Source organism: Morone saxatilis, unplaced genomic scaffold, assembly GCF_004916995.1.
Source record: "Morone saxatilis isolate NCDOM2014 unplaced genomic scaffold, NCSU_SB_2.0 Contig8, whole genome shotgun sequence".
Classification (NCBI taxonomy): Eukaryota; Metazoa; Chordata; class Actinopteri; family Moronidae; genus Morone; species Morone saxatilis.
The window spans coordinates 19,645,916-19,673,864 of NW_023340257.1; the positions used below are offsets into that span (position 1 = coordinate 19,645,916).

The 27,949-nt window shown below is 41.0% G+C and overlaps 1 protein-coding gene across 1 annotated transcript in view; it reads left to right on the top strand.

Moving 5' to 3' along the window:
- Positions 1-102: 102 nt before the first annotated feature.
- nxn (nucleoredoxin) overlaps positions 103-27,949 on the top strand; it is a 63,686-nt gene continuing 35,839 nt past the window's right edge. The window contains exon 1 of the mRNA XM_035680025.1: positions 103-613. Within this exon, the coding sequence (XP_035535918.1) occupies positions 305-613 (309 nt within the window). The 5' untranslated portion in view covers positions 103-304. The remainder of the gene's footprint in view (positions 614-27,949) is intronic.

Consider the following 27,949-nt stretch of genomic DNA (forward strand, 5'->3'; position numbering starts at 1 on the left):
CATGATGCAAGTGTTGTGTTTAGAGGGGGGGAGGGGGGGAGAGAGAGAGAGAGAGAGAGAGAGCGCAACCGCTGTTGCAGTCAGGGTGATTTAAGCGGAGCGCATTCCTGCACAGCGCTCACACACCGGAGGACGAGCCGCGGTGAAACACACACCGCAACGCCTCACTGGGGCTGGGAGCTCACCTTAAAACCCTCAAATTGGAGGTGGAGGAAGTGCCGGGTGTCGCCTGAAAACGTAGCGGTTGCATGCACAGCAGCCTCGGCCGAGGGTAACGTTGTGTGTTCGAGGACTGTGCGCTGCGATGTCGGAGTTTCTGGTGAGTCTACTCGGGGAGCGGCTCGTCAACAGCGAGAAAGCCGAGGTGGACGTGCAGTCGCTGGGCGCCAAGCTGTCCCTGGTCGGGCTCTTCTTCGGATGCAGCCTGAACGCGCCGTGCAAGCAGTTCAACGGCAGCCTGTGCGAGTTTTACAGCAGGTTCAAAAAGACGTCTGAACACAAGGACAAATTGGAAATCGTCTTCATCTCGTCTGATCAGGACCAGAAACACTGGCAAGACTTTTTGCAGGAGATGCCATGGCCTGCGTTACCTTTCAAAGACAGACACAAAAAGGTAAGATGGGTTGTGGTGATGAAGAGGAGCACTGCCAAAATCAGTGCTTATTCTCTCAGGAGGTTTCTTTTTTTTTTTTTTTTTACTGGGTTTAGTGGGCTGAAAACCACCGGTACCCCCCTGTAGGCCGTGTCTGCCTCTCCTGTCAGTGCACAGGTGTATGCTTTTAATTTGGGTCATAAAATTGGTTTCCCTCACACCTCTATCCTCATTTCTAGTCAGATTCCCTCTATCTGACATTAACCAGCTGGACCTCTAATCATTAAATGATCTGTCTTTAAACCAAGTAAATCTAATTATTGATAATATAATATTATACACAAAATCAGATTTAACCAAGCTAGTGGTTTAAAATAAAAAAGGCAGCCACTGATTCCACATTGAAAATGAAAATGATCCTTAAAATGTCAGCAGTGTTTGCACAGAAAAAATATTAGAAATTTCATGAGAAGTTTTTTTTTTTTAATCAGCTTTCACTATTTTAATAATATAATCATAAGAAAGCCAGTGAAGGAACCATTTATCCTTTTGACTTAATTTTATCAAGATAATCTAAATATGGCAGGCCAGACATTCCTAACTAATTAACAGGAGAGGAAACAGAAAGACTACAGCTCTGTTCAAGCAATAGTTACTGCCATGTTATATTTTAGCTGAACAATGCTACATCTATTATATTATCCTTGTTACTGCATTTGTATCCTGCCCAGTGAAGGCCTTTTTATTTTGCCATCATCTCATCTATATCCTGATGGTGTCAACAATAAAGTGCTTGGACTATTTCTAGTTCACTACTTTTATTTATCTCACTTATTAAGTACTTTTTATACGTGTGTATTTTTTTTGTAAATCATGAGGCAGATTGCAATTATTTTTCTGTGATTATACACTTAGTGTAAATATTCACATTTCAGTGGAAATAGACAGAAAATAGACATTTCTGTTTTGGGCTGTTACTAAATTACTACAAAACAATTCTAATAATTTGATAAGTGAGTTCTTAAAGAAGTTTTAATATTTTAAGACAAATGTTGGTAGTTTATTTTTCTCATAGTTGAAACTGCCACACAAAGACAGAGATAACTCACAAACATCTTGTAGATAAATTACTATTCTCTCTACAAAGTAAAAATAATAGATATGGCAGAGGTTTCCTTCACCAGTTAGTAAGTGATATTTGCAGCTGCATAAACATGAAGCAAAGTTTTTCAAATGATAGAAAGGAGGACATGTTACATACATTGTACATTGTGTGTGTGTGTGTGTGTGTGTGGGTGTGTGTGTGTGGGTGTGTGGGCTGCAGGATGTCAGTGGGTCTCTCTTTCCCTAAATCTAAATGTTACTGCAGATGAGGCATAAACAAAGACACTGTGGTCAGCTTTATTCACATACTCAGTCATGCAAGTCACTGTTAACTGAATTTGTCTGCAAAGTAAAACGCTGCTGTGAATTTTAAATTGTCCAAATAATGTTGAAGAAGAAGATTAGGCCTGATTGTACTGTTAAGAGGAAATATTTCTATTTCTACAGCAAATAAAGATCTTTTTAATCTTAGTTATGTCCTGTCAATATGTGCATAAAACCATAGTCTCTTAAAATGTTCAGTAGCCTACATGTTGTCTTTAAAACAGCTGTATTCTGTAAATCTTTTCCATTTAGTCAATTCACCCCTAACTGTTCTTTGTGTAGGTGAGGCATGACTTGGACTGCATCATTGTCTGGTAAATTCTCTCAGATTGCCAATGATGATTTCCGTTACACCTCGATAATGAAGTCCAGGCGTGAATGAGGCTGGGCGATGACGGGGGAGTGGGGGTTTGTCTTGTTGTTGTCTGGGGCGGAGCACATCCATCGCCACAGTGCAGCGTTATTGTGTCCTAACTGCTTGAGGAAAATGTCTGTGGCATCAACATAACCATTGTTCATGCTCTCGTTGGAGGTCTGTTGGCTGCGTCGGCCTTGTGAGAATAGAGCAATACAGTTGTGTGTCTGCGTTTTGAACAGGCCTGTGGTTTTTGTCCAGTTTGGGCTCCATCCAACCTTCGGCCTGCTCTCTCTCTCCTCATTGTAACGCAGCAGGGGGAAAAAATCATGTTTTAGTCAGCAGCTTTAGTGCACGAACAGTATTTTATAAATGTGACATCTCCAGAGGCGTGCAGAGCGCGTCGTTACCCCTCATTATCGACTAGTTAATTCGTGATTTATGCATGCTGGCATTTCAATTTTTGTTATAATGGTAAAGCTATGTATGCTGCAATCTGTGCATTCATTGACACTGCAGCCTTTCTCCTGTCAAAATGGTTGGTGTGTATCTCTGGTGGATCTGATGTAATGTTTTTATCCGTAATCCAGGTAGTTCATTTCCTTTTTTTGCTCTGGATATTGTTGGTTGGATTGGTTTTGAGCTGCAACGATAAGTAGATAATCGATTACATTTTAGTAATTCCAGCAAAAATGCCAAATATTTGCTTGTTATATACTTTTAGTTGTCCTATATAAAAGTGGGTTTTGGACCTTTTTGATTGAATAAAACAAGCTATTATATATCAAATTGGGCTGTGGATATTGTCCACTATTTTCTGACAAAACAAGTAATCAAAAATAATTGGCAGATTAATTGATAATAAAAAATAATTGTTAGTTGCAGCCCTAATTAGATGCCTGTTGTGTGGGGATTAATGTGTCTGGCACAAATGCACAAATTTTAATTTTTGGGGGTTATAATTAGATGTGTCTAATTCAAGCACGAGATTCCCTATTTTGCAAGTCAAGAAGTGTGAAGTCGTCTGCTGATAAAATTGGACAACATACAGTCTCTGAGTAGCAGAGGAAGACGCCCTGTGTCTGAATGTGAGCGTCGCAGTACTTTACGAGGATCTGCTGTATGTACGTGTGCTACAGACTGACCCAACTGGAGAGAGATGTTGACCCAGTGTTGATGTTGTGGTTCTGCAGGGACTAAGTGGCCCTCTCACCTCTCCTCTCAGGCTCCCTTTTGACTTGTGACTGCAAGCTGAGCTCATCTCCTTCAATCGTGTCTTTCAGAGCCTCACCGTCCACATAAGAATCTCCAACTGCACCTCTCCTCCTCCTCCTCCTCCTCCTTTCTCCTCCCTCTGCTGCTACTCCCTCCTCTGCCCTGTACTGACTTGGCTATCTATCTCTCACTGCAGGCTGTCCTCTTTTTCTTTTTACTCAGGGGTTATCCAGGCCTTCCCGTTGCAGGAAATGTTTTTTATTTAATCAAGCGGGGATAACATTCTTGATTAAACACAGAGAATAAAGGAAAGTCTGGTGTTGTTAACTTAAAGTTGAGGCCAAACTTTATTTAGTCTGTCCTTTTTGTGAAAAGGTGAAAGCTGTCATGTAGTTCTGTTTCACTGTAAAGTGTAATTATGTCCTGGTGCCACTGGATTTAATTCAGTTATTTCCTCATGTGCATGTCTGACTGACATTTTTTGTTTTTATGTTCCACTTGGGTCAATTATAGACTGCTTAGTGGGGTGGAAAATGTCAGTAGTCTTTCTTATTTGACATTTTCCATTCTCAAGGTGGTGTCGCTCTTAAAGCAAGAGAGACCCAGAGGTCAGAACATTGTTTCTGAACAGCATAGAGGATATCCACTGGTGTTTGTCTTGGGGCACCCTCGAATAGCACGTTCTCAGTAAGTGGACGTCTGCTTGTTGTGCAGGGACGGCCAGCTGTCTGCCTGTCTTGGCTCGCTGGCACTGCCTTACATGGAGTTGTGCAGCAGGAGTGAGGGAGTTCCGTGTAAATCAATTAAAGCCTTGGCCAACGCGATGTGAAAAACCCAACTTGACCAAAGGGGGAGAACAAGCGGAGATGCTGCCAGAGCTGGGGGGAGGATCACATCGCAGTGAGAGAAAGGCCTCTTGTTTAAGTCCTCCTCGTCGGCGGTTCTGCTCTGTAGCCAGCCCCCAGAGGCAAGGACGCCCGCTCACTCGGCTAGCGGCCAGGGACTAAGGGTGCGAGGGGCTTCAGAGAGGGGCTAAGGACGCCTTTCATCAATATGTCACTGATCTGCTGAAAAGTGCAGCCCAGCCCATCATAGCTCCTTGCCCTGTGACAGTAGAAATGACTTGAAAAGGGCCTGAGCTGTTTTATGTGCAGGTGGTAATTCTCTCTTCTTGATCTGTCAGTGTTGCATTTGTTTTTTTTCGCGGGCCTGTATCGTTAGATGTTTTCTCCTTTGTTGTGTTCACTCACGCAGTGTGGGCTAATAATGTCAACAGAATGTGACATTTTTGAGGCTTCTGTGATGTGGAACATCTGTAATTGAGAGCTTTAGAGTTAATTGTAGGATTGAGAGAGGATTTATTTGTCACCAGTTTCTGCTCAGCCTGCCTGCACTCCAGCTCATGGGAACAAACTACGTGTACGGTATTCTGCTGGATATCAAAATGCGTGAGAGCCAAAGACTTCCCCTCAGGAAGGTTAATCAAGGATGATGTATACAGAGTGAAAACTATATCACTCAATACAGAACAAGGTCCACAAGAGTGGTCTAACATGGCCTTCTCCAACAAAATTAGCTGTGAACTAAAACAGTGGCACTCTCTTTCCCTTAGTCTGATCAAAGCACAGAGGGTTTAGTAGCCTATTATGAATTTGGCTCAGGCACTAAATGGAAAATAAGCTAATCTTTACTTCAAGGCATTTGACCCTTGGAGATTAAAAGACTAGTAAAACCCTGAAAAGACCTAAAGTTTCATGTTGTTTGAAAACCTGAGGATGTGTAATTTACAATTTTGAGTCATATAAAGTAAGAGAGAAAAAACATTATGAACCCCTAGAAACATGTAATCAGTACTTAATTCTGTTTACATAGATATATTTGGAATATTTTCTTCTATACACTTCAATGACTTGACAACAGATTATTGATTCAACTTTCTAATGGCTGGCTTAATGTAATAAGGACCTTCTTATTCCCACAGTGTGCTTCAGGTGTAAAATACTCAGCGGCCTGCCTTAGATTTAGGCAAAGGAAGCTCTGTGTTGGCATAATACCTGTAACTATATAGTAATTTTGTTTAAATTACATATTATGTATTACACAGTCAAAAGTACAGGAAGTGCTCCAGACATTCATCAGGCATTTATTTGATTAGGAGCTGCGTTTTGCACTTCAGGTAAGATTGTTTGGATTTATCCTTTTAAAATTGCTGACTGGATGTTTGCAATGCCTGTTTTGTGTCCGCTCAACGCTAGTTGTAAATATGGATCACTTCAGCTGCAGCATATCATTTACTTCCTTTTTAATGAACTGACCAGATGAGAGGTGTTGTATAAACATATGTAGTGTTATAATTTAAATGCACCATGGCTTTTTTTAATTGCTACTATTTATACATCCCAGTTCACACCACAGGGTTTTGTGTTACACTTACTTTTAAGTTTTGGTAAGCTGACCTTGTAGAGACTGTTACCTTGACTCTGGCTCGAAGTGTGCATGCCTGGCTGTAGTTTAATGTGACTCCATTGTCCCGCAGCTGTGAGGCCTTGTTGCTGTGCGCCATGTTTGACAAGAGCTTATGTAAAGAATGTGGGCAGACACCTGCTCCGCTGAAGCCGTTCAGGGCCAGAGGGCATGGAAACTGTGTGTGTGTGTGTTTGTGAGGGCTCAGGATACTTGGCAGTGCCAACTGTTACATCTCACACCACCAAGCTTGTGTTACTATCTCCTTTCACTGCCCATTGTGTCCTCTTTACTGGGAGATCTGTAATATTATGAGAGGCGACAATGGAGATCTCATCAGAGGTGAAGTTCAGAGGCTTAAGTTACCCAAGTGAGAGTTTAGCGAACAGTCGCACTGTGTGTTTCGTAAAAACCCGTTGCCTCTTGCAACTCAATCTGTTTTTACTTCCGTTATCTACTCAAAGACAACACACAATAGCTGTAGGGCTGCGAACTCTGTCTGCGGTTCACGAACCACTGAAACGATACTCTGGGATTGACTTTTCCTCTTTGTCCCTGTGTTCTCCAGCTGGACTGCTCCTGGCCTCTGTGTGGTTTTCAGTCAGGACTTTCCAAAGCGGAGTGACGTTAAAGATAATAGACATGGCTAATGTGTTCACCGCAGTGTCTGCTCTCGATGAGAACAACAGATGATTCATCCGCTTGCCTACGTTATCCCAAAACCAGCCCAATTGTCACATACTTACCAGTCAAATCATTCAAACCAGTGTAGCATAAAGTTCAGCATGCAATCACTTGATAGTAATTTTGGATTCTACTGATGACAGGAAAGCAGCTTAGTCCAAGCTTCTTTCCATGGAAATAAGCAGATGGCTGTTATTTCAATTCATAAATCCACCATCATCTGTTATGTCTTTTTTTTTTTAATGCTACTGCTGTCGTCAGGAGGTTTGTTCGTCCTTTTCTCTGAGCAGGGAACACTTCATGGACCGGTTGTTGTGCCTGGACCCTCCCCCACTCAATCCTCCGGTCTCTAATTGCCCCACACCGCAGCTCAGCAGCCCTTTCCAAAATAATAACAGCATAGCCGCCCCAGGGGCATCCTGCCATCCAGAGCTGTCTTTCGTCTTCCTTTTGTTATCTCTCCTAGATTGAATGTTGGCTCTTTGTGATTGCCCAGTTCCCCCCCTCGTCATCACCACTGATCATATTTCTTAAGCTAAATGAAAAAGACACAATGATGGATACGTGCTTTGGAGTCTACAATCACTGCAAATTCTCATCTTTGTCTCTGACACCCGATGAAACATATCTCCTTCAGGATATCTGCTCTATCAGTAAGTGGCAGTGTTGATTTGATGTAAATTTATTCATAGTATGAACATTTCTGGCATGACAAGTTTCCCCTTGGACGATAACCCTTTCTCATCCATGTGACCACCACCCCGGCTCCCAGGATGGAAGCTCTGTTGTGTATATGCAAGCTGTAAAACCCCCCCTCACTGTGGTGTTTTCATCCAAGTGTAAGTGCTCCTGCAGCTCCTGCTCCTGTCTGAAAAGAAGCTCGCCGTACAAAGAGATCCACTGTCTCAGCGTGTAGCATGGCACACTGGCACCAGCCCCGCTGTCTTGCCTACAGTTTAGCTGTTGCATGTGGCGAAGCGATTTTTATCCAGCAACTGACAAGCATGCACTCTGAGAAATCAAGCTACCTTTTTGCTTACATTGTCAGTGCTGTTTTCTGTAATGTTGCATAAATAATCATGTTCTGTTACAGATCTCAACATCTTCTGTTGTTGTACTGTGTTTGTTTACACTAGAATTGTGTACAATGGTGAAGTAATTTTAAAAAATAAATAATAATCAGGATTAAATCGAAAACATATCCGCATATTTGCGTTTTGGAGAACAATTAACATCTGTTTGGATTACAAATTGTAGTGCTGAAAGTAATGGATGAACATGAAATAGTTGGCGGATAAATAGCTGAATAGTTTGCGAAAAATAATGAATAAAAGGTTGACATGGCTAAAAGTAATGGATGAATACTTGAAATGGATAACCAAATGTAATGGATAAACAATAGTTAGCTCAAAGTAATGGCTAAGCATTTGAGAAATAGTAAAAAAAAATATTGGATAAAAGGTTGAAATGAGCTAAAATTAATAGATAAACAGTTGCAATAGTTAAACGTAATGACTGAGATAGTTGAAACGTCCACATTGACAATTCAACTATATGGAAAATGATTGTAAGATTAGTTTATGTTTACAATATTACAGTATCTAATGTGTTATTGTCACATTGTTTTGAAGTAATACCTCACTTTGAAGTCAGTCAAAATGAACACATTGGGAACATGACAGGTGGTGTTGATGAAGGGGTACGTGACAGGAATGTAGGGGGTGAGGGGGTGTCAGGCTAAAAAAGATGGTGTACTATCTGCTGTGCTGTGCTGTGAGGGTAGGACCAGTAGTTGAGTTTTTATAAAGACGGAGAGGAAAAAGAAAAATGGTAGTCACTCCCTCGGGCTAAGAGAGTGCTGTATGTGGATGGAGAAAATGCTCCACTCTGCTCCTACGGGCTTTGTGGGCCTCTAAATGCTGCATGACAGAGGACAGAGCAGCAACCAGCCCACATCTTTTACGAATTAAAACCATATACTGTAAATGCAATAAGGGCAACGCAGTGAATCTTATTTATTGTCTGTCACTGTAATTATATTGTGGGATTTTAATATTGTTGATCGATTGATGAGACAACGTTGTGTGATTTTTTCCATACTTAACCATTTAACTTGATATACGGTATAAGGATGAAGATCTTCTGTTTTTCATTTTATTATTATTATTTTTTTCAACTTCTTTTGGCCTTACAAGAAGCAAGACTGGAATAAGGAAGTTGGATGAAGTTATAAAGCTGTGATATCTTCAGTATCGGACTATAGTGTTTCACTCTTTACTGGGAAACTTATTTTATTTTTATTTTATTTTTTTAAGCAACGGTTCAACACTTTGAGAAATAAGCTTATTTTCTTTCTTGCCAAGAGTTAGATGAGAAGATTGACATACATAAACCTATAACCAGCAGCTGGTTAGCTTAGCTTAGCACAAACTGTAAATAGCTAGCCTGGCTCTGTAGAAAGGTAACAAAATCCAGTGTGGCTTTATGGGTGACAGAGCTAAGCTAACTAGCTGCTAACTCTGGCAACAAAACAAAAATCAAAATCAAATCAAATAAGCATATTTTTGCTATTCTTTTTAGGAAATATTGACGTTATATAACCGGATCATCTATTATATCACGTCTCAACAGTGACATCCTATGACAGCCTGTCAGCATGTGCATGCACTCGCGCACCCGCCAACCCCTCACTCAGCAACGGACAGACTGAAGATGTTCACTGAGCACCAGAGGAAACACAAGAATATTTAAATCCAGAAATAGCACTTTGTCACAGTCTTTTTGACAGTTGACAGAAGATTGCACTCCAGTGCCCCGTCTCCACTGGGAGATCAGGCTCAACTCACATAATCTTCCTTTTTAGTTTTAACTTGCTAGTTCACATAAGCCCTTTTTTACTTATGTTTCAAGGAGGACATGTGCAGTGTATGTAAAAAAATAAATAAAATAATGTGGGTAATGTTTCAACATGCTGACCTCACATAATTCAGATTAGTTGGCTCTGTCTAACTGTTGGTTGATCCTCACTTTGCTCCTAGGCAGATGCTGCGTTCACAGCGAGCTGTTAATCCCCTACAAGATAATGAGCCAGCTGAGGATATATCATATGTCTAATAAGGTCAGATGCCACCACAGACAGCCTCCCCAGAAGAATCTTTTCCATAGTATTGAATCAGCATGGTAGCAAGTTAAGAGTTTTAACAGTTGCTGACAGAATGAAGAATTATAAGTAAGCATCTTCAAATGTACTTTTTGTCAGAGCTCAGCAACTCAAGGAAACTCGAGAATTGTGTAGCTAATTTAAATGCTGTCCTCGCTAAGTTGGCACGTTTGCGTTGTGAAAAAGTGGAGAAAAAACTGAGTGGAGTCTGGCTGAAGCAGATCTCATGGCCTGTAGTTTGCTCATTATTTTTGTAATAACCACAGAGTCGCTTGGAATCATTTCCAAGCACACCCAGCTCCTGCTCCTCCAGGAGATTGCACACAAACATTCTTGAATTTGTATAATGTAATGTGTTTCTATTTTGATTATTAATCTAAATATTGTAAATCATCCTCAGACAGGTTCACTGAGTTTACTACGCCCGTGTTATTTGACACCGTTGCAATGACACGCTCCCCACATAATTGCACATTATATCTACTTGGACAAATGGATATGTTGATATTCCCACTTGGTATTTGTCATGGCGTGTGTGTGCACGCCCAAGTCACGTGATTCTTTAGAATACATTTGTGAGCTATTACTCAAGGTCACTGGTGGACAGGCTAATGTGGAAAACAAATAATGGTGCTGCAGTGTTGCCTATAAATTGATTCATACTGTTGTATTATTGGTAATATTACATTAACAGTATGAAGCAGGGGGGATATTTTTCAGCTGGCTGCTAATTTACTGGAGTACAGTAAGGTCAGCTGCTTATGCCGGTCACTGTATATAATTATTAGTGATTTTAGTATTGGTCATTTTAAAGCTGTAGAATTTATGTGATTACAGCACTTTTCAAATTATTCTGATGACATAAGTAGGTTTTTTTCTTTTGATAGAAATAATTAGGCCATCCTGGGATATAATTGGTGCAATCTTTCAGTCCATTCAGTGTCTATAACAGAATCCTTTTTGATACTCTGGGGTCGCTATATTTGGAATTTCCTAATTCTACAAATAGTGGCTTTAGCAGGTTTTTTTTTAATAATTAGGGGCAGCACAACCAGCTGTAAACAAAACATGCATCATATTATCACAATATAAAATGTGATATGGCAACACTAACGGTCCAATATTCACTATTTTTGCTCTGTTTTGCTCTCTACCAACTTCTAGCTGGCTCTTTAGCTGCTGAATGTCACTAGCTTCAACAGCACTGATGAGAGGGGTGGGAATGAACCGAAACGGTGAAGTTGCAGACTATAAAAGACGCTATGAAGCCCTGTAGAGCTAAGGGGAACTGCAGAATTGGGTAATAACTATGTGTGGGTTTGCCTTTCTGAGTGGCACATTACATGTAGGCATTTGATCCATTGTTTGTATGGAAATATTAATTAGTGGTTTTAAATCCTTACTGGCTTCAGATGAAAATCACAAAAACACATTGATTGATAGTATGTATCTGTTTTCAGAAAAGCAAAACATTCGGTGGAACTCGAAGCTTGAGGCTGTGTTATAAAATCTACTCCAGACAAAGCCGGATATTTTTTAATAGTCGTACAGAATGTAGTGAATGTTGAAGTCCAGCTTGTTTGTTCACTTCAGCTGCAAGTAAAGTAAACAAGCACAGAACTTGACCTTGCTGCTGAGAAACACATGGAGACTCTATTATATACAAGAGCAACAGGCCAGATGATACACTGATGGTAGTCCATATGGAGGTATTGGCAATGTTGTTGGCTGTAACAAGCGGGAAAAATTGCAAAGACGACTCGTGAATGCTGGGTAACACTAACCATGACAGGAAGCAAGGGTGTCGTGGGAGGAGCTGATCTGAGTGAAAGGGGATTCTCATTGAATACCCTCCGAGGGAAGAACTAGCCTTGGATTTGCGCTCCAGGCCTGGAGCGTTTTCCGTCTTCTGAGGCTGTCCTTGCATTTCTGCAGCTGTCACATCCCATTTTGAAATCAACTACCCTACGTCTCTGTTCAATAAAAACCCCACTGCAAGCATTCCACACATATTCCAGCTCATGTAGTTGCTCTGAGGAATGTGTTAGTCAGAAAAGCCTCAAACAAATCATCAGACACTTTTAGTGGTTGAGAGAGTGGACCCCCTGCAGAGGCTGTGCTGTGGCTTAGCTCTGCCTCTGTGTTGGGGGCTAATCGCTGTTTTGATTAGTCTTTTTTTGCCCAATCTGTTTGCACGGAGCACCGATCCCACGGCCATGCAGAATGAAAGGGTTTATCAGCTTAAGCCTGTTGTAAGGAGCACGAGAGGTCTCATCTTTTCTCTGAGGAACGAGAGCAGCCCTCGGACACAAGTGTCCAGGCAATTAGAGACGCCGGGGGCCTCAAAGAGAGATTACTGGCACACAGAGTCGTGGCCGGCTTCTTTCTTGTTCCGCACATTGTTCGCTCTGCGTTGAGACACATGATGATTGGTGCTGTGGAGGAGGAGATAATCGAATGCAGTCATGGGACTCTTATTTGGGGAAGATTCAGGATGCAACATCAAATTATACACCTCAAAATTATTACTCATTGAATTGTTTTCCTACACTAAAGGAAATGGTCGGTCTCACATCCTAATGTAGTAGCCGTAGCCACATTTTCAGAGTTTCATTTTCTCACGTTTTTGGGGATTTTTTTTAGCCTCTGAGCACATTATGTCACACACATTTGGTGTAAAGTCTAATGTGACTTCTAATGTGACTTTGTCAGTAAAATTTGGTGCAAGTTCCATCAAGTCCAGTTTCATTTGTAAAGCAATTTGCATGCTAGTCAGTGCTATGGAAGAGTGTAATCAGTCCCAGTGAGCCTCAGGGCACCAGGCCGTCCTAATTGCTATGCCCACCCAAATGAAAGTAATAGGACTTCACTGTCTTGTATCAGTATCGATTTAAGGCTCTTTTAGGGACCTTTCTGGATTCACTTATTTGCCCTCTTTACTGGGCTGCCACTGTGGCAGCTAGATTGGGTCTGACTGGGTCAGTGCCCATGGACTACGGTCAATCATGATCATATCTGCCGTGTTTTTTTACAAGCAGAATGAATTTGGTTTGGCTGCAGATATTGAGGATTGGTGTTTTGGCCTCTGTTGTGCATTTACTAGTAAGCCTTTAATATCCCTGTTAGTATTAGACCTTATCGGCAAAGCTGCACATCTGTGAAGTATTTGATCTGGATTTGTCAGAACAGACGCATTGTTATCTTAGTCATAAACAGTTTCTCGGTTGATTTACTATAAATATGCTACATTGAGTGAAATAAAGCAACACAAACTCTTTCACTTCTAGGTCTAGCTTTAACAAGAAAACATACATTCAGAAAATTTAAATGAGTTATAATTTGGCATTTAATGTCTGAATTGTATCCAACAATCTCCCTGAAGTGAAATAAAATTTTATTCAATTTGATACTTTTGTTATTAAATCATAAAAAGTGTAATATGTGGGTGTAAAATGGAAAAAAAAACTGAAACATTGCAATTACTCATCATTTCTCTTCCACTCTTATGGCTACTTTATAAATATAGCATGTCAAAAGATAGAAGAGATGTGATATTAGCACACAAGCCCTGCATTGTTCACTTAAAGGTTAAAGGTTAAAGCTTAAGAAACCCCTGAGGATAGCCATAAAATATAATGCTACATTGTTGCTCAAGCATTCGCGCACCTATTCAGTGTTTTTAGTCATCCTAGACGTGAACAGGACTTAAGGCTAATGTCTTTAATGGTTTCTTCCTCTGAAGGAAATGAACTCGCAGAAGCTTAAAGTGAGACCATTCCCGCTGATGTGACTTGTAGCCTGTGAGGTGTTAAATTGAGTCAGGAGACCGTGCGAGTGTAGGGAGTGGATAAACACAGACAAAATACTTAACCCTCCCTCTGCTCCCCAGCTCCCAGTATGTCACTCGCCACCTGCTCATTTGACAGCGCTGCTGGTTTTGGAAGCAGCAGGTGTGCTCTTTAAGTCCAATGGTAGCAGGTTCCGCTCTGACAACCTGGGTCTGTGTTGTGGTCAGTAAGCCTGCTTTTTTTCTAAAGGTGGAATATAGACTATACTGAGATCATTAAGTGCGTTTAGTGGAGCCGCATCAATGGCCAACCGTTTGTGTGCACACAATCCCCCACAGAAACTTACAAAGCCGAGGAAGTCAAGCAGAAAAAACGCCAGATGAAGGTTTCAAGCGAGGAATGTCAGTGTTTCTGCCAAGTCCTATACCTATTCTCCGTCTCTCTTTTCATCTATCATATAATTATGGTGTGCAGCTAGAGCCAGAGGTATGTACTATAGCCCCCCCCCCTTTCTTTTAAAAACAAAGAATTATTGCTGCGAATGGAAATATGACTGTAGGTTTTTCTGGTATGAATGAAAGCAGGCTCAAAGAGAGAGGTGAGTGCAAAGAGCCGCTGATTGTAGCTGAAAAAAACCCTACATGTGGAATCATTTCTCTCCTATTCGCAGAGTTCGCTGTGTGGCTGAACCCCTTGAGAAACAAAGGCATCTTCATCACTTCATCGCTTCCCCTCAAGGCTTTGTTGCTCCAGGTGTTCGCTGTCTGAGTCCGTGATGAACTGCAGAGAGAGGCCTTGTCCAAAGATATGTTTAAAAAGGGAAGAAATCCACAAAAAATATTAGCTGAAAGTTTCTGCAAGGCTGTCAAAATTCTCACAGGTGCTTTATGAATCTTCACTTTTTTTACTCAGTTGGACTTCTGTGATCTTGAGAGGCTGAGGGAGGGCGAGGAATCCTCTTAACTTTGTTGTGGTCAGAGAAAAAAATCTGGGTAGGGACCTGCCAGCAAGGGTGGAGATACGTTCATAATGTATACTGTAATTACACTCTAATTACTGGAATCAGAGCATAATCACAAAATACCAAGGCAGCATTTGACATCACTCATGCTAACAGGCATCCATTCCACAAGGCAGACCTGAAGGATTTGAAGTACAGAACAATGTATAATGCTTTGGGAATAAAGGAGGGGCTGGAGGGAAATGTTAACTGGCTGTGCATTCCTATGCTTTCTAGGTCTCCTTTAACATGGTCTTCCTTTATCCAGTCTCAGAAAGTGAAAGCAGAGCCAAGTTAAATATCTGGCGTGGCTTCAAAGCTCAGAATATTTCCGCGGAAAGCAGAGTGGTTTATGTAAGTTCATGGACAGAGATAACAGATCGCATGTCGTTTGTGGCCAGTTGGTTGCCAGTTTTGAAGAAATGGGTACACCACATACTGTCCTGGAATATTAGGTAATAATACACTGGGGTTCCTCAAGTTGTGACCATTTTGAACTTGAGTCTTCTGGCGTCAGAGTAGTGCCTTGAATCTTCCTGAAATGGAGCTATGCTGCTGAAGGTATGCGATCAATATTTAAAGTCCTTTTGTCTGAAACAGAAAAACACAAGTATCTCTGTAAAACCCACTAGTTCTTGTGTCCCACTGTTTGGTCTGATTTTCTTGCAGTTCAGTCGAGTAGCTTTCAACTGTATCCTTTCTTGCTTTACAGCCTCCTGTCAAGGGTGGTCTTTTTCTGCTCTTCCTCTATCCGTTCAGCCTCCCTTCCGCTGTGAGACCCTTGAGTTATTTTGGCCTTGAAAGGCAAACCTGCCTGTCCTGGAATTACCTATTAATTAGGCTGCCTCCTTTTCCTTGATGATCCCTGTTTTACGATATCGCCCACAGGACATCAGAATAAGCCAGTGGAGTCAGAGGCAACCTTTTTTTCCCCTTTTTTCCTTAGGTGAAAGACAGCAATGAAAAGAAGGAAGGAAATTGTGCATTTTCAATGATCTGCACCATCTTTGATCTTCAAATTGCAGCCATTACGTGTCATAATATTCCATGTAAAATTCCTCAGATTACCATGCTTTTGATGTTCATTCAGAGTCGGCTTTGATATCACCATGAATGTAACTTCTGATTTTGTGCAGCTTTTATGCCATACAATAACGCTTACTACTACTTCTCATTGTACAAACATGCAGATAACACTTATTTATCTGAATGATGGAAATCTGTTCCAGTCACAGTGCGTTTATATAGATGCCAGAGAGAAATATGCTCGTGGTTTTGGGGTTTAGTGGCACAGTACACAGTACACAGTTTGTGTACTTGGCAGTAAGATAACAGATTGAGAGACAAGAAACAAGAGCGAGGCTTCAACTGCGGTGCTGGGCCCGGTTTTGTGTTTGCCAGTGGTGAAGTGTGAGCAGCTGTAGGAGGATGCCAGCATGAGGACTGAAATAATTACTGCAGTATGCTAGCTTAGTCAACACCGTACAACTGCAGCTGTTTCCTTTGCTGTTGAAAGAATTTCAAAGGATGTAATGTAGCTTCAAGAATTTTTTTTGGAGCCATAACTACCTAGCGGGGATTTGCTTGACTGTGCTGCCATTTTGGAAAGTAAACAGAATTTAATGGTCAGAGGCTGTGACTCGGAGTGGGAACTGACACTTAAGTGTGAACAGGACCACTCTGAAGATTTATTATCAACCTGAGGAGCTTGGACACGCACGTGTGCGCTCACACCATTTTGCTATGTTGTTTCTTTATAGACTCCACCCCCACAGCAGTGTCCTCTTCCCAGCGACACAAAAGAAAGCAGGACGAGCAAAATGGGTCACGTTTCTATCCATTTATGTGTTTTCTACCTCATATGATACTCAGAGGTCTTCAAGCGTTTGGGTGCTTTGTTTCTTTTTCAATGAGGTGCAGAGGTGAATACAGCTCCCTAAGCAGCTTTTGAGAGTATTTCTCCACCACATAAATATTCATGGATCAATAAGTAACAATCAGGTTAAATGTTGGGGGGAAAAACATCCTCAGTCCTCAGTTAATATTGGTGTAAGAGTTCAAAAACTCAGATAATATGCTTCATCAGTTAGTTAGTATGGGTGTGGTTTCATCAGATTTGGCCTGACCACATAAGCAAACAGCCCCACACCTGTCGGCACATTTTCATACAAATCAGTGCATGGAACCACAACGTCCACTTTTTCCATCTGAGCCCAGCCCGGCTCAAACCAGTGAGAAGAGCTCCAAAAAAATCAGCAAAGACAGAAATCTCTCTCTGGAAATAATCAAAACCTTTATCAATTTGGCAGAGAAGTACGCATTCATGCAGGACACCGTCGCTCATAGCAGGAAGCTGGTTGAGAAAATAATAATGTATAATAACAACACAATTTGATTCTCTTTTGTCACAAATGCGTAGTGCTGTAATAGCAGCACACATTCAACGTTCATGGCCCCAGCTCAAGGTCTTTTTGATAATTGCATTTACAGACATGGTGGGTTTTTGCCTCTCAGCAACATCCTCCTGCCCAGCCATTTCCCCAGATGAGCAGCAGCACTCTGTCATCTCAGCCTGCCAAACTCAGCCGCTGAAAAATGGAAACACTCCAACAGGCAATCACTTTGGTCAAAATTATGCTAAACAGGCAGTACACTTGTATACTGCATTGCTCCCATGATATGTATATTTATTTTTATGCAAAACACATTTTGTGGATTGCCCATCTTCATGAATTGCCCTGTGCACGGATCAACATTAAAGTCATTACAGTGATTATGAGCAAAGAGTGTGCATTATCGAGCAGACCTGTATCTCAGTTTCCTGTTATTCATCGCCAAAGCCAGAGTTTTGAGTTCATTTCCAGAGTGTGTGCTAGTCTTCCTGCACACTTTCTCAGGCTCTAACAATGGCCCCCTCGTTGCTGGCCCCTCGTAATCCTCTTTACCCCCACCCCTTTCTCCCTTCCTCCTCCTCCTCCTCCTCCAACCTTTTCCTCTCTTAACTTCTCTGCAACAACCTCCCTCAATAGGCCAGGCACCCCACTGTGTTGTCAACATCAACCAGTCATGATTAGAGCTGCTTATATGGAAGTTAAATAATTTGATTCCTTTATATTTTATACAGTGTTGGGCTGGTTACTCAGAAAATGTAATATATTACTCATTACTCTATTCAAAAGTAATATCATTAATTTACTTATTACTCCATGCCAACGTAGTTAGTTACACTACTAGTTATATTCTTTTTCTGCTACTCACACAAAATTGGTAATTGCTTCCCTTCTCCCCAAAATTCAGACTAACAACGATTTAAAATCCAGTTTTGTTGTTAAAATCAAAGTAATGGAATATTTCCAGCTGTTGATTTCCATCTTCCAAACTAGTTTCTTCCACAGTTACAAAAATGAATCCAAGGATGTGATTAGATTGTTGGATTCTGTAGGTAAAAGTAATATTGTAACAAATTAAATTTTTCGGGGGTAACTGTAATATTATTACTGAAATGTATTAGTAATTCGTTATTGCATAACACTGATTATATAGATATTCTACTGAAACTTGTAGTTGCACACTAGAGGATGCTGAATTATAGATATAAGCTACATTTCCCAGCTGCACACCAGAGTGTGTCTGCCATTTTTGCTCACATTATTATTTTATTTGTGCACCTTGATGGCAGCTGGCACTTTCGACAGCTGATCAAGACCACAGCTACAGCTCAACTCCCTCCCAGTGTTTTTTTATAATGTCTTATGACAGCAAGATGGACATCACTGTAGGCTCTACTTCAGGATGTAGTGTGCATCATGCATTGTTTATCATCTGCTTTGATATCACTCTCTGTTCAACATTGGATCTTGACACAGAGATCACAGAGAGCAAAAGGTGGCTGAGAGGAAGAAAAAAAGAGTTGAAATGCTTTGTTGTTTCCTTTTTCAAGAAGTGTGTTTTCACATTCCTTCTGCCTTTTTAGAGCTTTTTTTTATTCCTAAAAATCAATGCAGCTTCCTTTTTGAACATGTATTTCATCTGCATTGGCATGACTCAACAGAGACACTTTCCATTTGTTGGCAGTACAGGCGCACTTAAGGTTAAACATCTCAATATAGTTGAAGCTTGTTATCACACAGGGGGGTCTGTGGATCTTTTCTTTTCTCCTTCCAAATGAGCAGATCTCTCCTCCAGTTGTAACTCTCGCCTGTTTTATCATTGAAGAGATTCTTTCAGCTTGATTAAAAATGTAATTATTCACCCATTTATCCCTTTATGCATCAAACGGCCTTTTTTCTTCAATGGAATGGCAAGTGACGGGTGGTAATTGTAGATCAAGGCCGGCCACTGGGGAGCCTGGGGAGGGGCGGCTGGCGCTCTGTTTCTGGCTTTGGCGGCCGGCTGCCCCTGGACCGCTGATGTGCTGCTCGTGGTGGGAACTAAAAACGGTGCTGCTTGTGAAGTCAACCCCTGCTTGCAGCTTCTCTGGCGGTTTGCCCCGTGCCAACCGTACAAGAGCTGCTCTTTTCATTTCAGCCCTCGCTGAGTGATTCCTGCCCTCTGCCCCGGGCCGCAACAAGCGTCGTTGTCACTCAAGTTGAGTGAGAGTGAGCGCCGGAGGAGGGCCTGAAAGGCAGTGACACTCCAGAAATCCACTTCAAACAAACAATTAGAGCATGCTGATACATGGGGCTAATAGGCTTTTATGAGTATACTTAGAGGCAGCCTTGCTGTTGAGATGGTATTAGTTATTAGCGAGGTTTAGGCTGCAGCACATAAATGGCATTTAGGTTTTCCTGGTGATGCATAAGAACTATTTTCTCTCTGTGTATATGTGTGTGTTTGGATATAGTAGAGGAATGTGAACCGGGTTCTTCCTGAGTACTGGAACGGTGCCTCATCAGCTCCCACAATGCTGCTCAATATATGCAAAGCTGTCTCTTGACAGGGCTTGTTAAGCATCAATACTACACTCCTGCTCCAGAGATTTTTTTTCAATATGGGCCATTACTGTTGATAAAGTCCCTGCTCAACCGACTGCTCACTCCCTTTGTGACTTCAGTATCCTTAAAGGAGCCACGTTTTCCAGCTGCAGAAGTGGATAACTTTTCCCTTTTTAAAACGAAACAATCCAGCATTGTCACGATTACGATCACTCCATAAACTGCTGTTGGGGTCATGGAGATGACATCATTTTAAACATTAAACCGCAGTGTTACACAAAGAGTGGGTGGGATGTCTCATTTCATCATTCAGCTGAAGGAAACATATGAACATATTCGCGAAAGAGCACAAACTGTTATAATATACACATTAACCTAGGACATCCTTATTTATCTTCATTACTATCTTCTTTTGTTGTGTACATGTCCGGTGGGGAAATGAGAAATCTAAACTTCAAAATGATCATGTTAACAAAATATGTGGAGTTTAGTTATTTTAGTATTTGGCTATAGATGTTATATTATATCCCTCAAGCCAAAAACAAATGTTTTAAATTCATTGAATGTAGTAATTTATCTAGATATTAATCATTAATGTTTTTTATGTGCATATTACCACTTAATTACCACTTTTTTTCATTCCTATAAAAAAAATCCAGTGTTGATGATTTTAAGCCTAGCATCATATCGAAACACAGAAAACCGTAATTGTTTGTCGTCTTCTTCACCGATCTCTTCAAAGTATCTTTTCTTCCACCAGGCAAACTCCTTCAGTCTGAGATATCATTAGTACAATGAAAGGGATCTTTGACCAGGATATCTGATTTATTTTTCACTCCTCTAAAGCCCAGCTCTGTGCTGCTCATCATGGCCTAATGGCACACAACGCTGCAGCAATTAAGCAGCTGTTTGGAATTAATCAAATAAACCTCCCGATGCCTTTTTGTAGATGTTAGGTTTTCCCAGAGAAAAGGAGACACGGACTGTATGGAGTGCTTTTTAAGTTCTCCCAATTAGGAAAATAGGTTGTGATTTTAAACCGATGTATGCCTGCAACGCTTTATTTCTTTTCTGCCTTCCAATGGCTTTGCTAAGAGGTTCATGTTGGACACAACAATCCATAAACAGGGATGGGTTTAAAGGTTAAGATATGTATAAAAGTAGGCACCTTGTCCCTAAAGTTCTTGTCATGTGAACTGCTCCTGTTTTGCTTGGACTTGGAGTGTACATCTGTGGACAAAGTGCTACGGCTCTAGAGCATAGATGCTCTCATAACAGATACAACTCTGTGATTGCAATTTGACTGACAGGAAATCATCTTCAGGCTGCAGATTTCTGTTGCTAAGGGACCAGACTGGTGGGCTTCTAATGGCTGAGTGGACCCTGAGCAATTTCGGGCAATTACTTCACTTAATGATTAAGATCTGAAGAAGGGAGGAGCGCGGCGCTGTGAATTCATTACAGAGTTGGAGCACGAGATGAGCTGAAGTTATAGAGACATAAGAAAAAAAATTGACAGTGTGTGAAAGACATGGAGTCATTATGAGCCAAGTGCTCATGTTTAGAGGAGCAATTAGCGGTTATTGGATTTCTGTAGACCATTATCGAATGGACTGTGGAACAAAATCAATTATAAAAGCAGCGTTGCATCATGTCCCCTTTGTCTTCATACTCCACGGTAATTCCACATAGGCCAGTGTGGGGTTTTGTGTTTGTTTTTGTTGTATGATGTATGAAAACTGCTGACTGAATCTCCTTGTGGAAACAGTAAGGCAATTCAGTATGTTTGTGAGCTCATTAAAAATGAAAAAATGGTAGCATTGTCAGGTCTGTCATTTCACAGGAGAGAAATGCGTTGGAGGGAAAAAGAAAGTGTCCCATACAAAAGTCCAATCTGGGCTGAACCAGTCCAGGCTGGCCCATTTGCTGCTCACTTGGCTGGACCACCCAGACTGATCTGCTGGACTACACAAGTGAACATTGTAATTCCTCTGGGAAAAAGATCATGTAGCAGAACTGCCTTTCCAGATTCATTTCTTGCCAGAGACAAAAGGACTGATCAACAAAAAGCTGAATAGGACGTTATGGTACCTAATTGCCTCTCATGTCAAATGATTGTGACTGGAAATTATAAAGTAAGATAATGGTTCAACGCTATACATCTCAACAACTACTGGACAGATTGTGGATATTCTTGGTCTCAAGAGTATGTGTCCTAATGAGGGCATCACCTTCCCTTTTGTCTGGCACCGCTGCTCGGTCAAGCTTTACCCTTGATCAACATTAATTAAATTACCTGAAAATTGTTTTAGAAGTTCATGGCTGTGCTATACTTTTTCTGACCCCTTGTCCTTTCATGTAGTCCATCTGGCCCTAACACTCTGCCCGAACACCGTATTAATCTGATGGGCAACTTGACAAACACTTTCATGCGCTCCAGAAGGTGAACCTCTTTGGTTTTCAAAGACTTGTCAGCAGCTTATGTCAAGTCGTGGCGGTTGTGGTTTGTAGAGCGGGTCGTGCACTAATTGGAAGGTTGTTGGTTGCTTTGCCATCACTGCGTGAATGTGTTTGAAAGGGCGAATGTGGCATGTATTGTAAAAGCACTTTGAGTGGTCGGAAGATGCTACTTTAAGCTATACAAGTACAGGTCCATTTACCATTTACCATTATACTGGTACTACCTTAAAGCTTTCTGACAGCAGTGAATCTCTTCATCCAGCCATGCTTTCATTTTTCAAAGCCCTTACAGATCGAATATGTTCTGGGATTTCATCTGCAAGGAAACGAACACACAGTGATTACAGTGGGAAAGACCTTTGGAGTTACTGTGATGTTTGGAAACATATTTATTAATCCCAAATTTGGGAGAAAAAATGTGAAAAAAATAAAAAAACGGGGGGGTGATTGCTTGAAGCAATATCCTCAATTAGTAATGAAACAAAACAAAAAAAAAGTTGATGACATGGGTGGCAGACTTTACCTATTTTATATTCGCTGAAAGAACAACTGCATTACTCTAATGCTCCAGTCTCTCTCACTCACTCACTCACACACACACAAAGGATCTGTTCCTTTAGCAAAGTGTAACAACGTGGAGGTTAGATGACTCTGCAGTGCATTCCAACACAGAAGAAAGCTTGAAGAAATGTGTGTGTAAGACAGAGAGAGAAAGAATGAGGACAGTAGCATCTCTGCAGTGCAGCTGTGTGATTTAATCTCTTCTCTCACTGGATATACACTCTATCGGTCTGTGGGGGTAAACTGGTTTCTATCTAAAAGTTGACACTGAATAATGGCAAACATTTTTGACTGCTGGCACTTTAAAATGATACTGTAGAATAAGTGACACAATATCTACTCTTACAGAGCATTCTACACATGGGTAAAAAATTAAAAATGCCTCCGTACAGGTCACATTGCTCATGGCCATGATGAGGACGAAAAGATGTGACTAAGGAGCTGAAGCTGCCAAATGAGAAATTGTTGCTTCCACAGTGTCAGTCTCGAGCAACATCAGTTACTTACAACTGCTGCACAGCTGTAGCACCTGTCGAATCAACTGGCACCCCTTATTGAAGAACTATTTAAGAACCAGTATTCATTTAGATAAATATAGTCTAAATTGCTTAATACAGCCCATTTTTTAAAAGTATAATTACTGTTGTTGATTTCAACCCCATAAAAAGGATCACATCCTATTGGGATATCTAATCTAATCCTATTAGGATATCTAATAGGATGTCCTCTGTTCTGTTTGATAAAGGTAGATTGCAGCTTATGTCAAAAATGGACCAGCTATGTATTATCTTTGGATCAGAGTGGAGAGACGATCCTGGAACGTGTCTAGTCAATTCTGGTGGAATTACAAACATAGCCTAGAATGGGTAAGGTTTGCTCTGGGGCCCGGTGGATTTTTGTAGATTTGGTATCAGTTATGGAGATATGGTAGCTGGAGAGGTACTAATTCCACCTCTGCATGGACACTGTCAAGGTGCCCTTGAGCAAGGCACTGGACCCCTTACTGCTCCAAGGTGCCTCTACATGGCAGCCCATCACTACACCATCTCTCGACATTTACCTTTGCACATAGGCCTGCTAGGTGTGTAAAAAATGTAGTTCCATTTATGGCAATTATACATTTTATTTAATTATCCTTCTACTGACCAAGTTAATAGCTGAGATCTGGGAATACAGTGACATTACTAAAAAAAATTGATAGATCAAGAAACAAGAGCAGTCAGATAAACATCACAAATCCCCGGATTAGTCCAATTTATTTGGAAGGGAAAAAAAGACAAAAGGTAAAACAACCACTCAAATTCTAAAGACTAAACTCTAAACTTGGGTGGCACCAGCCACACTGCAATGCAATGCAAGACAACAGTGAGAGCTGGATAAATAACTCTCCACACAAGACATTTTCACATACATATATATAAATAATGTAAATTAAATGTAAAGGACATAAAAAAGCCCAGGTGAATTCCTGTTCCTGAAAACCTGAATAACAATCAGGGTTTATTCAGTGTAAAGTAAATCTGGATAAATGTGAGAACTAAAGCCAGGGTAACCATGGCAGCCACTATGCACCCATGTGAGCACAGTATTTTGAATTCAGAGGACACATTCTCAGGGGAGCTGTCCAGTGCTGAACCTCTGTGGTTTGACATTAACAAGTCTCTAACGTTCTCTCTGCTGGAAGGGAAATTAGGAAATTCCTGAATATCTTCATCAATTGATTAAAGAAAGGAGCAGTAACCAGACTACATAGTGCCATTCAGTTTAAAACTGTTTTCTGTATGAAAAGCAAGGTTCAGGAGGTTGGTTAGGATACTGCTAATGACATGATACTACTCTAACAGGTTCATATACTAACAAGGATAATGACAGTCCATATAGCACCAATAGGAAGAATGATAAATCAGGTGTCTGTGCTCTTGGTGTACTCAACGTGACGTTTCACAGGTAATAAAAATGCCTCCCTGTCTGCAGCTGTAGCACTGCTCGGAGCTGTGATTGCACTATAATCAGTGTGGCTCTTAAAACATAATTACCACAGTCTTCAGTGTAATAGAAGCATATTTCAACTCCATTTGGGAGCTTTTGAAACATTTAAAATCAGTAATTTACAGTTACAATCCAATTTAAGGGCTGAACTACCTCCCTCTCCACCTCCGCCACCTTTATTTCGCTCTCTCTCTCTCACCTTAACTCCTCCTCTACTGCCTCGCCTAAATTCACATCTCTATATACATCTTCCACACTCCTCTCTTATCCTCAATTGCCCTAGTTTCTTCCTCACTCAGTTTCTATTCATCTGTCTATTGTCTAGTACATTTTAAAAGAAGCGGGTTTGTGGTTTTTGCTTTGTTAGAATTATAAATTAACTAGTTACTATTCCGGTCAACCTGTGATGAATTTGACTTGAACTAGATATGTACAGGCTCCCACAGCCTTAATCACAAGGAAACACACACAAGGACTTTTAAGTGCAAATAATTTATCTTGTAGAAGCAGGTGGAGGAAACTGAGGGTTAGGACTGAAATGAAAATTACAGTACCTCCAGTGATTCAGCTCTGAAATAAGAAATCAAGAAGAAAGGTTTAAGTTAAAACTTGGAAGGCCTAAAGGACTGATGATGTGAATCTTCGAAATAAACATCTCAGCTTTAAAAATGTCCCGTTGTCGCTTGTGCTTCTACTCCTCAGTGTTTCTGTGCAAACCAGTGTTATAAAAATGAATTACCCAGGGAAATAATATTATTGTACAGTAAAGCTCCTTTATTTGGCCTCACTGTAGATTGTAAAATCCAACCATTGAAGACCCATTTGAAGCACATATGAATAAAAATGTCCAGCTATCATCTGAGAAACAAAAAAACAATCCTCATTGTAAGAGTTGAATTTTACTGTTTTTTTTTTTACTGTTAAAAAAAAGAAGAAAAATACAGACTTGAATTGCATAAAAAGCTCCTATAAATATCAGGTAAACTCATCTGATCAATATTCACAGGAAATAATCTACTCAAAATTCATCCAAACACAAACTTCCTGCAGTTAATGTGTTCACTGTTTATCAGCTGTTCTCTACTGTTATTATTGAATATAATGTGAGATAAAATAAATCACCTAGTCAGGGGTTGTCAGTTTATTCAATGAAATACTAGTGAGATTAACCCGAGGTTGAGAAGCACTGCTGTTGGGTACAGTGAGACGTAGGTGCATTAAGCTGAGTGTACAGTAACATTGAATGGGAATAATATCTAATGCATGTGTCTTTGATAGAGGGAGATGAGTGATGTGAGTGAGTTAGAGGAGGGATAAGGAGTGTGTGTGTGCCTGAAGATAAAGAAGGGGAGAGAGAGTGTTTGTATGCACGTGGCCAACAGGGTGGGAAAGAGAGAGAGAGAAGGCGGGGAGAGAGAGAGAGAGAGAGAGAGAGAGTGGGTGGGGAGAGAGAGAGAAAGGGAGAGGGCGGGGAAAGAGTTGATTTTGTGCAGCTGAAGAAGAGGCAGCGGTTCACATCCGGTATCTCGGTAAAACTGCATCTGTTGTTTAAAGATTGATTGTAAAATAGTTTTTTACGTCTTTGAAGGATTTCCTTTTCTCCCTTGTTGTTGTAATTGTTCTTGTGTTTATAGAGCTGAACTTTCAGGCGGTTGCTGGTCAGTCTCAGATGGTGTACACAGTGGAATACGAGAGTTTGGGCTGTTTGGTTATGAGATCTTTTTCTGACTTTTTGGGGATTGTTCAGGTATGTTTGCGACAACGGAATTGTCTCTAATGGCTTGTGTTTTGGGGGATAACAGAGGTGAGCTGGGTGGTAATGTCCACAGGATCGCCATTCATTGTCTATGTGAGCAGCCGGGCAAAGCATTCTGGTAGCACTGTGGTGCATTTCGGGAGAGATGGAGTATTACGTTGGCTGCTGCTCATTTGCAATAAAGTACAGGTCTAGGCAACTTTCTTCAAGTCTTCAAGGGAAATTAGTCGCTGTGCTCTGAGCAGCATGGAGGCTTCAGAGATGAGGATGGCAGTCCTGTACGTACAACAGGTTTACAACTGGTTTTGTTTGCTTTGATCAGTCATTTTTATTTATATGGGCCCTGAAAATATCCCATCTTATAGTGATTCCATGTACACATTCTTGTTTATTTGAACATAATATGAAGCTTCAACAGTCTGAGTAAGAAGTAAGAAGAAGTAAGTGGGCATCCTCTAACATTAGCAGCCTTTTTAGTGCAATACTCAGTCAACAGTGTTTCATGAACTATAGTGGAGGGATGATAACACAAAGAATACATTTTCAATTAAAAAGTAACTTTGGAAGATCCCCACTGGATTTATCTCACAGTATGAACAAGAGGAATGACTACAGCAAGCAAATCATGCAAAATAAAAATGTGAACCTATCCTCTAGGCCCCAGCGTACCAGCTGCACTTCCCTAGCACTGTTATCAAATTGATGAGCCGTGATCCTCTTCCTGTTCTTGACTTTGTTCTGTAAACATACCCGTAGTCAAGCAACAGGCACCTGCCAGTCTGCTTCCTGCCTTAGCCCTGTTAGATTTGCCTGTTTGAACTGCTATCAAGTCACCAAACTGCAAGCTTGTTTTGGCCAAGTCTCTTTATCGGCAAAGGGGGGAGACTATCATAACTCACTGGGCACGCCTACTCAGTGTGACTTGGTGAAAGACCTGTACCTGCTCTTTCTTTGATTGACCATACCCATCCATGATAACTGGCACCACTAATTAGACAGGCCTAGGAAGAGAGCTCAGCTCATGTATTTGTTTGCAGCAGAAAGAAGCTCACTGGTTTCAGTGCAACCGCTAGATGCCACTAAATTACACATGACCATTTATCCATTATGTTATTATCTGCTTACTTACTGTCGGCTCCACAGCAAATATTTCCATCCATGCTGCAGCATTCAATGTCTCTATTAGTATGTAGCATGGAAGCTGGTCTGATGTCATATCTTTTTTCAGGCTGGGAAGGTGAAGGTTTGAGGATCTGACAGCAGTCAGACAGCAAAGTCTGCCACTTTACCTGCACAAGTTTAACAGGTAAGAGTTCCTTTAGGAAACAGACGTTTTACATAAACGATATTGTGTAATTTATTAGCTATGAAACGGGACCCCACTACTTCCACGCAGTGTTCCATTCACCTTCTTTCCCCTAGGATGTCGAAAGTCATTACCCGCCCAACTCTGACTGGCTTACACTGATATTTTTACCCTAACCTAAACTAATATTTTATTCAATTCTTTTTCAATTAAATTGTATTTGTATAGCGGCAATTCATAACAGACGTTATCTCAGGA